Below are 14,543 nucleotides of genomic sequence, written 5' to 3'. Positions count from 1 at the left end.
TGGAAGGAATTGAAGTCTCTTTAATTGATAAGTAAATTAAATAATAAAAATGCATGTTTTATTATAAATATATAAATTATGTACTTTCAATTTTTTTAATAATCTCTATTTTCAGGTTTATTCCAAATGTGAAAATAGAAGGTTTTTAAAATTATTTATTTTAAAATTTTTTCTTTTTTTAAATACTATATTTTTTAATTAATTCTTGTCATGCATAGATTAAAATTTATTTCAATTGTAGTTTTGAGTAAAATTCTAAAGAATATACTTTTGGTGATGAATTATATATATCACCGTATCAAAGATAAATAAGTGTAAGAGTTTTTAATATATTTTATCTTTATTAAAGTTTGACCGATCAAAAAATCATCGGTCAACCATTCCGAGAGAATTATAAATCGTTTGAATTGTTTGTGGGATAGAAAAACTACTTTATTGAAGAGTATAGAAGATCCAGAGTCAAGATACATCTAGCGACTTTCCACGTCACACGCCTAGCATATAATACATTGTTATAACCGCTTCATTATATACGGGCTACGTGCGAAGAATTTAAGTACATAATTTCTAATTCAAATTTCATATACTCTTCTCTTTCACATAGTGATTTGAGCGTTGGAGTGTTAACCTTGCAAGTCAGCTCCTTCTCATCTGCATCGAAAACTTAGATCCACCGTCGCCCATCACAACCACCGATTCTCCAACTATTTATGGTTTCGTAAAGGAATAGTGGCATCGTCTATGAGAATCAACTTTTAATTCCTGCTTTTTCCACAATCAGACATTCTCTTTTCGATCCATCAATTCAAAACCTTCTTAATTGTTCATAATAGAGTTTTCAAAATCAAACACTAGACCCACCTTGTTCAACCTATTTGAGAAGTAGATCAACCTTGATTTTCTTTTCTTCCAGATTCCTGACTCCCAAACCTTTCAACAATGGTTGGATCTAAATCTACTCGTTTTGCCACTGCCGCTCAAACGGAGAAAACTCAACCCCTCCTTCTCAAGGTATAGTATATCAGGTTGTGCTAGACATTCTGTTGCACAAAAATCTACTTCAACCTCCTTATATTTTAGGATCTACTCCAGTACCACCGCCAACTTCACAACCGAAAATATTTCCCCGTTTTAACTAGTGCAAGCCAATCTCAAAATACAAGGTGTTAATGAGTTGTTGAGCAACACGCATATTATCGTTCGATAATAGAATTCACTAGTAGTATGAGAGATTTTATTTTGCCTTGAATAAAGCTTATACAATGCGCCTCTGAGGGGAGACATTACGCATGAAGCCATTTCAAAGAAAAGCTAAGTTGTTGCCCCTGAGCCAATAGCACCGCGGAAAGACAAAGATCCAAAATCGAAGAATCACTATAAGAGTAAGAAGCACCAAACTCCTCCTTAGAGCCCCAAGGGTAACCGAGGCAGCCATGCTCCCACGCAAGATCAAGTAGAGAAACCATTATAAATAATGCGTAAAAACATTCATTATGCACCCCCATTTTGAACAACAGGATACCGAAGTCATTGGATAAGCCTCTGAGCTGAGTGAATACAACGAGAAAGCAGATCTTCACGAGTATGTGCAACTCGTCTGAAATTAAAATCATCGCATGTATCCTTTTAGTTTTGATGAATTTTCAATTTGCGTGTATATGCATTATTTGATTTATCACGTGTTTGTACTTTGTCCATTATATGAACTTATTTGCATTGTCGTTGTAATTCGTTTGGAATAATAATTTGTATTCATTGGCTTCAACTATATTTAGTCTTTGTACCTTTAAGAAGTCTCTCCATTCATTATATTAGTTGTTGTATCCATGTTTTTGTCTCATTGCTTAGCCTAGCAATTGGTTTTGTCTCAATATATTGAGTATTGCTTGAATCATAAGTTAGAAGGTTTTACTCAAGGATGCAAGGATGTATGGTTCGAATCATACATTGTGTGACTCAAATCATGAAGTCTCATGAAAGCTAGGAGCTGGGTCTACCTCATTTGAAGTGAATCAAAGTAGAGTGTGATTCGAATCCCAACTCCACTAGACTCTAATCATGAGGTACACATAACTAGAATGATGGCCTTTTCCCCTTTTTTCCATCCTTTGATTCAAGTTGATTGTTTTTTTAATTTGAATCATTACTTTATGATTTGATAAAAATCCAGTATCCTTGTTATTTAGAGTGTGTAGCAACATGTGGGAGTGTGTCAACCCTTTTGCATCAATTGTTCATCTTTTACTTTTTGTTTTTTCAATGAGTGAGAGCATGTCACCCATGAGAGAAATCTAGATAGAGAGAGGGAGGGGGAGAAGGGGGGAATTGATAAATCAAGTGATGGAATTGTTCAATCTCTGAACAATTACCAAGAACCTAGAAACCCATATTTACCAATAACCATTAGAGAACCTAGTGGGTGTGTTCTTTATTCATCAACACCTAACTCATTTTTGATACCTTGTGATTAAACTTCTAGAATGTGGATCATGTGAGTATTAGTTATATGTATGAGATTCTTCAAATACTATTCATCATCTTCAACCTTTGTCAAGAACCATGGTTATGAACCGTCAACTCTAAAGATTGAGTGTGAGAGGTAGACTAAAGGTACATTAGGGAATTTAATGTTTTTCTTTGAAGTTGTGTTTTTGTGTATTAGGTAGAAGAATCGTTTCTTGGAAATGGATTTTGGTTGCGTGTTGTTAACAAAGAGGGAAAAGTGTCTCTATACTCCATTGAAGACTTTGGTGAAATAAAGTGAAGTTTGTCGTAGAACAAATTTGGGATTTATCCAATTATTCGAGGCTAATGGAAATTGCTCAAAAAAGTCTTGGTCAAATTCGAGGAAAGAATGATGCAGAAAGGAAGCCTGAAGCAGATAATTATGGATAGCAAGATTATTGGATCAAGATAAATGAGGATTTTGTGTGTAGAAGTTGAGTATCTTCATCAATAGAAGGAATTATCAGTGGATCTGCGTGTAGGCTAATGTAGTGTGGCTATTAGCATTCAGATTGATGATAGTTCGTTGTATAAAAATACTTGTATGTTAACTCTTGAAAATAATAGAAGTCGTGATTATTTTCCCAATAGTTTCAAACCATTGAAAAGTGGAGTAAGCATAATGACGATGGTTGACAAAGCAATATATATATATATATATATATATATATATATATATATATATATATATATATATATATATATATTTGTGTATTTTCTTTCTTCCCTATCCTTCTTTAATTTTCATCATTCATCATGTAAAAGTTAAATCATAACATAAATTATATGCCATCTAGGCTAGATCATGATTGTAGTGATTTATTGTATAAGCATAAGTCTCTATTGTATCAAACCTATCGAATATTGCTAGAATTGATTGTGATAAAAAGAATTTCTATGTTAAGATATTAAATTGTCTGGATTATACAATTTGAATCCTAGTTTACTTAAGTCACTATTTGATCATACTCTCAATGATAACATTGAAATACATTGGTTAGAATTCATATTAATGAGATTTTATGCTTCCATTATATTTTGTTTTAGCTTCCGCCCATCAAACTTTGATTTTGTATTAAAAGTTTTGAAATCGTTTTTAAAGGGGATTGGACTATTCAACCCCCCCTTCTAGACCTTTTTCACACTTATATTCGCAACCAACAAATGGCCTCAAAGATGGTTTTTTTATTGAGTTTAAGCGACTTTAAAATTCAGGAATTTAAAGTTTTCTCGATCCTAAAAAATTATTTTTGGAAGATCTCTCATCTAAGTGGAAACCAAACATATTTCATTTATATACTAATGATTGATTCATCATTGACTTATCAATATGGAATAATGTCAAGTAATTCTCTACTAGAATGCCATTTGATCATTAATTGAGTCAAGAGATTCTCTAAGTTGGATTTATCTAGATTGAACAAACAAAACTTTGAGGTGTGTGCAGGATTCATCATAAATCTGACATTATGTTATTTGTTTTGTGTTTATGACTATTCATAAAAGCTAACGATCTTGGAAGAAGCGTCTTTATTGACCTACTCTTTCAAGATCGTTGTGAAAAAAGATGAAGATAAATTATGAATATTGGCGATGTTCACTGTTTTGTCAACCAATTATTAAGGATTCAAAGTATAAATTTTTGAAAGAGTTGTATCACCGTCAAGTGTTGAAACAGTTATCCGAGATTGTCAAACACTTATTTAGCAATGAAGTAGCTAAGCATATGCTTGTTTTTAAATGTTAATCAAAGATGATTAGAACATATGTTGTACGAGTTCATCTGATGACTTATGAAGGAGTTTATGACAGTGTATCTCAGACATACAAAGGAGACATATCCATTTATACAAGATTGACCGTTGGTTGCTTATGATATAGTTGTTGTTGCTTACTAATCATTTATGCGTGCAACAAATTGAGCAATAAATCATCAAAATTGGTATGATATTTTCAACCTCCGTTATTTTTTTTGTAATACGCTTATTTATTATCGTCCTTGTGTGCTATATGTGATGTTTATATAACGCTTTCATGGAAGTTATATTGTCATCTTGAGTACTAGGTTTAAGTTGAAATTTAATGGACTTTTGGTCCAGAAATTTATTGTAAGACTTTTAATTAATTAACTAAAAATAGTTAATTAGAAAGTATTAATTTATTCAGTAAAAATATTTAAAAAATAATATATAATTAATAAATTAGCTTAGTAATCAATGTCACATCATCAAAATTAATTTGTTTTATCATAATCATCATTGTCACATCTATAAAATTGGAGGGGGATAAATTAAAAGGTTAACTATTGTGGATCCTTATAAATTTTTATAATTTTTTTTTAGTCTTTATTAAAAAAATAACATATTTTGGTTCTTAGAAAATTTGTATGCATGCAGTTTTATTTCTTATTATTTTTTAAAATTTTAAAAGTTGTTTAATTACCCTTTAATTTTTAAATTTTTGTATTATTTTTTTCATACATGTTTAGAATATTTTAAAAGATAATGATAAAAGTAATGAAAATCTCGACTTATAAATCAAATTTTGAGTTTTTTATTTTTCAATGAACTTTTTATAACGTTTTAAAGATGTCTACAAAATAATTATTCAAAAATACACATTAGCTTAACAATAGGGACTGAAAATATGTGTATGATAACTTTGTAGGAACCAAAACATGTATTTTTTTCATAGGGACTAAAAATAAAATTTAATAATTTTATAGGGACCAAAAATATATTTAACCCTAAATAAAATTTAATAAATATAAATTTTAGGAAAAAAAAACTGCTTTTTAAAATGGGAGATTAAAAATTAAAATATTATTAAATTAGGGAGACCAAAAGTGTATTTAAACTTACTAGATCTATTGCCCGTGCGTTGCACGGATTTAATTAGAATTTTAATATTAATAATTTATATATATAAATTATATCATATGTTTACATTTATTTTAAAGTTATATTAAACATAAACAAAATTTTAAAAATATGAGAATTACTAATAATTTATATATGATAAAATTTCAATAATGTTATTTAAATTTGAAAGATTTGTCATATTTATGTGAATAATACAATATTATATTAAATTATTTATAGATAATATTTGTGATTAATCGTTAAATTCATAATACATATAAGAGTATATCAATCTAAATTTCAATTATTCTTTTAGTGTTTAGTCTATAATTTAAAAAACCTAAGAACTTTTTTATTCAATGTCAAGTCCAAAAAACGGTTTAAACCATATATTCTCTAGATTTTTTTTCAAATCATATTATACTTTAATATATTGATTTTTTCTTCGGTGTTACTATGTTAATCAAATAACTTCATTAATATTTTCCTGATTTTTTTGTTTGTTTATTGTAGTGGAAGAGGTATGTTGTGACCTGACTAATGAATTGTGGGGTATGGGAAACGATTATTTATTATGGGTTAATCTTCTTAATAAATTAATTATTTTAACTTCAATAATTAAATTAAAGAAAAAAAGATTTTGAAAATTAAAATGAAACTTTAAAGTTTTTTTTCTTCAATTTCATAGGCATTAATGATTCTAAATTTTATTAAATTAAGTTATTAATATTTTAAGAAGCTATTTTAATTTTTTATTAAATAGTGATATTTTGATTATTAAATTTACTTTTATCATAAAAAAATTGCAGATTAGTTGATTAGTTTGTTAGAATATTTAAGAATATGTTAAATTTTAAAGAATTTTAGAATATATTAGAATGTTAGTTTGAGTCTTAATTATATGAGTTTATTAGAATATTTAAGAATATGTTAAATTTTAAAGACTAATAAAAAAGATCGATGTAACTTGAAACAATATAGGAATCATATTAAGTTTTATCAATTAGTTTGTATCTTAGGATTTTAATGAACGGATAATTTGTAAAACAACAATTTCATAGCTGTCATTTATAATTCAATAATAATTATACTAAAATATAATTAAAAAAAATAGTTTTAAAATGTTCAATATTACATTAATTGTTGAGTTATAAATTGGAATGATTGGTAATTATTATAAGTTCATATTAAAAAATATAATTATTTACTCAAATTAGTAAGCAATATAATTTCAGAATTTCTAATAATCATCAATTATAAGTTTAAGATTTAGATTGATAGATAATTAGTAAATAATGAAAAATTGAGATTCAATTTTATTTTTGTAATATGATTGTAACGGCAAAGTTAATATTTTAATTGGTAGATAATGTCACTAATATTAAAAAGCGGAGTTTAGATTTTTTTTAGTAAGAATTTGAAAATAAAAAACAAAACTTCATAACAATTAAAATAAAAATTAAATATTATTGTTATGTACTAATAAAAAAATAATGTAATTGATATGATTAGATCTGGACGAAAACAATTGCAAGAGTCGTATGTGCATATTTATTACAAAAACAATAAATAACTTATTTTAAAATAATTATGAGTGTGTGTGTGTATATATATATATATATATATATATATATATATATATATATATATATATATATATATATATATATATATATATATATATATATATATATATATATATATATATATATATATATATATATATATATATATATATATATATATATATGATTAAAATAATAATTGTAATTTATAATAAAGAAAGAAATAATAATTTATATTCGAAAGAATGCATAAGTACTAATATTATAAGAATTTGAAGAAAGAGGAAGGAAATTAAACCCAAAAAAATAAAAAAATATCAAAATGAAAGCATATGTATTGCAACTTCTAAAATTGTGATGCTCCAAATTATTGAAAGATATAAAAAAAACATGAAACCTTACCGGATTAGATAAAAATAGAAAAATCAATTCTCTTTTTGAATCAGTGTTGAATAATTCACTCATTCATCTCATGCTTTGTCAAGTTCTAAAACATTTGTGTGATGAAGAAAAAGAGAGAAATTTATCTATTTAAGGAGGAAAGTGAGACAAATTGACCAATTAAGAATAATAAAAGAATATTATGTTATGTTTCCAATACTAACCATTGTTAGCCATTTTAGATAAGATAATTGTTTGAAAAATGATCGTGTGATGAAATGACCAAATAGATATTTATAAAGAATGACAAAAGTATTAATATAAATATGAATTAATATATATCTATATGGGAGTTACAAAATATTTATGAATATATTAATTTATATTTATATTATATTAATTTATATGAATAGATTAATGAGTGGATGAAGAATTTGAAAAGAAATATAGAGATAGGAATGAGTTTGGTTGGTTTACAAAAAATTATAAGGTTGAGTAAATGAAATAATTAATGGAATTATATGGGAGTTACAAAATTAATAAAATTGAATATTTATATTTGCAGTTACGTGTAAGATTGGGTCACTATGAAAATCATAAATAAGGGTTGCCATCATGATTTAGGATTGTATATTAGAATATTTATATTTTATATATTGCTATAAAAATGCCACATAAAATTATTATTAAGTTTTACTTAGGATTGCTCTAAAGATGCCACATAGGAATTAAGCTTTCTATATAATGCCACATAAGATTTAGGGTTAGGTTTGTGTCTAAGGTTGTCATCATGACAACCTTGAATTTATATTAAGTAGATATTTTACTCATGTTGTAGTTTGAAACTCACCTAAGGTATGTGTATTCAAAAATTATTTTTTAAAATCAAGTGTCACAAATATTTTTTTATCTAAAACTTATTAGCTTTCAATTCTTCGTTACACTAGTAACAGACCATTTTTGTCAATCACAATAATTTTTTTTCTCCATTTAAATACACTTTCTTCTAAAAAATAATAAATTAAAAAACAACATTTTATTCAAATTTAAATTCTTATTTAATAAAAGAAATATTTTAAATTTAACAATGTGTATAATAATTTAAGTTATGTATTTTTAAATGCATTTCATAAGGTGTTAATGTCTTCCATACTCTTAATGGACTCACGAATTTAAAATTAATTTTAATGACCTTTTTTACTTAATTTTATGGGAATTTGTCAACATATATTTTTTTATTTTAATAAATTTTGATGGTGATTACTTTATTTGCGATCGATCCTTAAATTTCAGATTACAATGTTTGGTAAAAGTAAGTATAATAAATAATTATTCAATACAATTCATAAGTTACTTACACACCTCGACAAAATTTTAAAAGTATTCCTAGATTTCAGATTTTAAAATCCAGAAGCCCCTAAAATACATAACAAATCTTGAAACATGTCAAAGCAAATATTAAAAAAGAGTTCGAATGCCAAAATCTGAATTCTTTCCTTATATTACTACTTAATTACAAACTCTCCCTAAATGTGAAATAGAATAGTGTTTAGGAGTTTTTTTAGACTTTAAAATCCAAAAAATATCATGTTCACAAATTTTTTAGCAATTTCAAACAATAGATGAAGAAACCATAAATTCACATAAATATTTGTTATCACATACACAAAATACGTACGAGCCTATTAAGCTTTATATTTTTGAAAATTAAACAAGAGAGTAAAAGATCATACGTCCCCTAAGTGTACAATCATACTTTGAGCTAGTTGAACATGTTTTCTCTATTCGCTTAGTTTCATGATAAATAAAAATCAATCCTACTCAAGATATATTGCCGACCAACTGTGAATAAATATTTTTGTCTTTGAATTTGTGTTATAATACTGTGACGCTTCAACCAAAGGATGTCGGGATCCCGTAATTTTGATTTTGAATCATTTTGTGCAATGATTCTCAACCCGTACACAAATAATTCTCTACCAGTTCTATTAGTTTTAGTATTTCCAAAGTGTCTAACTTGGTCGGTTCAAGCACAAACAATCTTCTCTTTCACCTAGTATAGAATTATGCTTTCAACATATTTATAAAAAAAATGGAATATGACACTTTTAGAATATAACTTATCAGTAGAAGAACTTATTATAGCATTATATACATCCATTAGATTTTCAAGATCACACAAGGTTTGACCATTTTCTCGTCTTTACCCTTGATTTGTTTGATCTTTACTACAGTCTTAATTCTACCTGTTACACTTTTATTATATGATACATACACAGTAAAGCATGTGATGTAGGAAACACCTTTGCAATCACATTCATTAGTGCGGTGTCATAATCAGTGACAATCATATGTGACATATTTTCTTGGTCTTTCAACAGTCTGAAAAACTTCCGAAGCCCGCGTAACATTGTATTCTTTTTCAAATTAAAAAAATGAAAATTCAATCAAATAAGTCATATATGTAGAAGTAACACCAATAATTTCCAAAAATAGTAGCATGTACTTGTTGGTCTTATATGTCGAATCACTTATGAGTAGAGTGGGACATGTGTTGACCAACTTGAAGGAATTAGGATGAGTAAAAAATATAGCTCGAACGATTTTTCCATCCTCACACACTTTGTACCTAGATACATTATGATCATCATTCAAAAGCTTTAACAATTATTTCATTTAAGATCTTAGACCTCTTAACGCCTTGTTGTTTCGGGTACGGACATTGTATACTTTCTTAATATTTGTGACACTTTCTAGTCTTTTCCTTTTCAAATTCGAGAGTATGTTTTTCTGGTGAACCATGTTTAATGTCATATTAGAGACAAGTTTCTTCTCTTCGGAATTCAAAGGACATACAATCGGATGACCGACTAACTTGTGACATAAAACATGGGTATGTATACAACACATCACATTAAATTTTCATGTATTATTTTCCTTGAGGTACCCACAGAACTTAAAAGGAAACTCAATTTTCCTTGTTTCGGTGTCATCATGTTTCAACATTTGGATAGGTTCTTTATGCTTGCAACTTCTTTCGCATCTCATCATCACAAATGTTTGTCTTATTGAAATCAAATTTCGACCTCATGTTTACAATGTCGAGCCCTAATTTGGAAGCTTTTGTATGGATCCATTGAAGTGTATGTTCACCTATATCAAACACTTATTTATTTGTAAATTATTTTCCAACATCTACATGGTCATCAACCGGCTTAACATCCATAAATACAGTATCTTTAGAGACAACTTTAGGGACAATATCAGGGTGCACCATAACTATAACCAATTATAACATAAGACAATTCCAATTCAACATCAAAGCAATTAGAATTTCAATTTCTGAACAATGTGACAAAATTTGGATTTCAACATTCGGACGCAACGTACATATTTCAATAAAATAAACCAGTGACAGAGTCATAAATTTTAGGCAGTCTGAGCAAAAATAATTAATTGGGTTGGGCCAGTGGTTATTCACCTGTTTTTTTTCACAGTTTTTACTAATTTTGCCCTTGGTTTTTTTTAAAGTCGCTATTATATTGGAGGAAATACAAAGAAAATAAGGGGTTGAGTCTGGTCGCGTGCCTAGGCTCGTTGGGCTATAAAACCGCCCCTGAAATAAACCATGTGATCTCAAGCAATGAACAATGTAATACATGTACATTACCTGAAATTCCAACTTATTTCGTTCCTTTTGATATCAAAATACAGAAGAATATTGTTTTGAAGTAAAATTCTAGAATGAGAATGAAGAGAGATTTTTGTAGTGTTTTTGAAAATATGATGTTATGATTATGAAGAGCATCAAGAGATTTATACATGTAAGATGATAGTCAAACTCGTTTTCTTGCTTGGATTTTTCGGAGTGAAATTTAAACTGCATTCGAAGATTAAGTCCCAAACATATTTTTGGCAAAAATAGGTGCCACCTTAATTTAATGATTTGATGTATAATAGACGCAATTGAAGTTTAAAATATGAATGATACAAATGGTATTTTGAAATTTTCATAATATTTATATGATCACTACATGAAATATATTGACAACACCCAATATACTTGAGAATTTAACTTGCAATCCCTAAAATTAACTCTGTCACCCCCCAAAGCTATGCTTTTACTATTATACTCTTGGTTAAATTTACTAATTTTCAAAAAAATTACGTTTCTATCGGAAATTTGGGGGGTATACCAGAAATTTCGAAAAAATACCGGTGTTTTTAAAAATTTCCGTGAGTTTTTACCAGAAATTTTGAAAAAAATTTGATTTTTCGAAATTACCGGTAGTTTTTGGAAAAAAAAAACTGTGATACCATAAATTTGAAATTTCCGGTATGTATAGGAAATTTAAAATTTTCGGTATGCACCAGAAATTTCAAATTAACTAAAATTTCCGGTATTTTTTGCAAAAAGAAAAAACCGTAAAATCATAAAACAAAAAAAAAAAATTGATATGTATCGGAAATTTGAAATTTCCAATATACCACAAATTCTTTGTATCTCAATATTTTTTAACAAAGATAAAATTGAATTAGAAAAATATTGGGGGTGACAAGTTAATTCCTCAATATCCTTTGGTTAAATAAAGGCCACAAAACCAAATAAAGAAAAAATCTCAACAAGCCCAATAAACTTTATGATTTTTGTGTCACACCTCCGCAAGATTTGCTTTATATACATCATTACGATAACAAAAAAGTGTAGGATATTGAATTAAGTATGACGCATAAAATTTTAATTAAAAAAATACTTGAATGAAATAGTTAATATTATATTAAAAATAAAAAAATATCAGTATAAGACTAATTTAGATTGGAACAAGCACAAAGTGAAACATACTTACAGTTACACACAAAAAAAAAAAAAAAACTAAAATTTAGCCAATGGAGATGCTTTCACTGTTTTGAAGACGTAAATTAAGATGCACAACAAAACTGCACGTCCCTATGACAAATTAACTACTGAAAATTGTATTGTACTACAAACTAACACTAGTATTTTCATCCCGTGCGATGCACGGGACAAATTTTAAAAACCTATTGCATGCCATAATTTTTTTAAAGAATTTTTGTTGATTAAATAGTTGAAGTACATATAAATTAGTGGTGGAGTAATTAATATTAAATACTAATTAATATTAATATATTAATATTTGTTGAAAAGAGAAGAAAATAATGTACTTAAAAATTGTTTAGGCGGGATTTTACTTAAAATTTGGCGCTTAAATGTGTATTCTATTTTAATATATTAAGGATGAGATCAGTACGTAATAATGTCGGAAATATGCACCCTATCTACCACAACAAACTCACTAATTCACCACTACTCTATTTTCTTAATCCATAAACATTTTTTACTGTACATGCTTAGTTCCCAAGTTTTCATCTTAATATTTTTTTTTATAAAAACAAATCACTTTTAAAAACAGAATTATTTTAAAATATTTTTCATTACTTTACATCGCTTAAATCATAACCCCAAGATATTATGATTTCACATTCGAATTTCGTTAAATACTAACTATTATTTTAAAGACATGATATTAATTTTAAATGTGTCTCGATAATTGATTTCGTAGAGATAAATATACCAAATTTTAGTTCTACAATAATATCACAGAGTTATTTTAAAGACATGATATTAATTTTAAATGTGTCTCAATAATTGATTTCGTAGAGATAAATATGAGGAGTGCTAGCAACACTCTTTTTTCAACACTCTCTCAAACACTCACTCTCTTATTGGTTGAAACATGTGTGGGTCCCTCACTTTAAAAATAGGCCCCACATAAAATGGTAGGACCCACACATGTTTCAACCAATAAGAGAGTGAGTGTTTGAGAGAGTGTTGAAAAGAGAGTGTTCTTAGCATTTCTCGATAAATATACCAAATTTTAGTTCTACAATAATATCACGAGTTTATCAATTTGGGCCACATACAATTTATATACACATCAAATTCAATAGTGCTGACCGCAAGAGATGTATTGAAAAAATTTTAAATCTCACATTTAATTAAAAATAAAATCTTGAAAGAGTTTATATCGAATAATACGCTGCATCGCACTGAGTTTTGTAAAATTGAAGTAGAACGAACTCTAATAGGGTTTAGGACATGATACCAAATTAAAAAAAAAAACACCCTTAAATCATAATTGAATACTAAAATGATTTTTGTTTATAACCCATAAAAATGTATCCACAATATGAAAGTGAGCAATAGTAAAATTGCAGTTATGGATCATACTGACCATACTAATAAATGATGAAGAAAATATGAAACTATAGTAATTGGTTCCCCTTTGGCAAAGTAGTAGTTGAACCCAATTTCGAACCTAAATGTCCCTGAGCCACAACAAACGAATTATACATATGAACAATCATTTTACTATCATACTCCTTAGGTTGCTGATTCCTCCCAAATCCACCAGTAGTATCACCAAAGCTCCCCATTTTCACCACCTTGGAGTTAGCCAAAGCCACCATCATCCTCACGTAGGAGTCTCTCATCCACACCATCCATTTCTTAGGGGAAGAGATGGCTGGAATTTTGATCTTCGGAGAGATTTTGATCCTCCATTTCCTCTTTGCTCCGGTGGTTGATTCTCCTCCTAGCCTCACCGTGTTCCGCTTACGACTCGATTTGATCACTCTTTGGTATCCCTTTCTTCTCTTCCAGTATTTGTTGAAACTTCTTTTCATGCTGGATGTGATGCCTTCCATTATGGCTTGGCTCTTTGTTGGCTCAAACACGGAGATTAAATGAATGGGAAGATATCAACACGTAACAGATGGGGAGGTGGAGTAGAGGAGTTGGGTTGGTACAAAATTTATGAGGGAAAAGCACTTCACTTTGGTGTCTATATATGTATATATGAAATGTATTGAATATTAGTACATTTTTGGGCTAGAATTTAAATATTTTTTAATATGCATGGTAAGAGTTTATCATTTTCCATAACCAAATTTTTGTTAGTTATGAGTTTGAATTCGGTCAATAGCATCATTCTGTTTTTAATAATATTTTGATTTTTTTACTTTTTAATATTTTAACTTATTCTCTTAACCAATAATCTTATAATTTTTTTACCAATAACCATATTATGCATTTGACTTCTAAATTTTATATAAATTATAATATTAATTTTAAAAGTATATATATATATATATATATATATATATATATATATATATATATATATATATATATATATATATATATATATAT

General features: G+C 27.7%; 1 protein-coding gene across 1 annotated transcript; it reads right to left on the bottom strand.

Annotated features, from left to right (window-relative positions):
- Nucleotides 1–13,597: 13,597 nt before the first annotated feature.
- Nucleotides 13,598–14,038, bottom strand: LOC131615152 (uncharacterized). Its single transcript, XM_058886644.1, has one exon. The coding sequence runs from the start codon at nt 14,036–14,038 to the stop codon at nt 13,598–13,600; it is 441 nt and encodes a 146-aa protein (XP_058742627.1).
- Nucleotides 14,039–14,543: the final 505 nt, after the last annotated feature.

This window comes from Vicia villosa, linkage group LG6 (genome assembly GCF_029867415.1).
Source record: "Vicia villosa cultivar HV-30 ecotype Madison, WI linkage group LG6, Vvil1.0, whole genome shotgun sequence".
Taxonomy (NCBI): Eukaryota; Viridiplantae; Streptophyta; class Magnoliopsida; order Fabales; family Fabaceae; genus Vicia; species Vicia villosa.
Note: the sequence above shows the minus strand (reverse complement) of the source record. Positions and strands in the feature narration are given on the sequence as shown.

What these genes read in the sequence shown, in the direction of transcription:
- LOC131615152 (XM_058886644.1), bottom strand. Translation starts at nt 14,038, where the DNA reads ATGGAAGGCATCACATCCAGCATGAAAAGAAGTTTCAACAAATACTGG.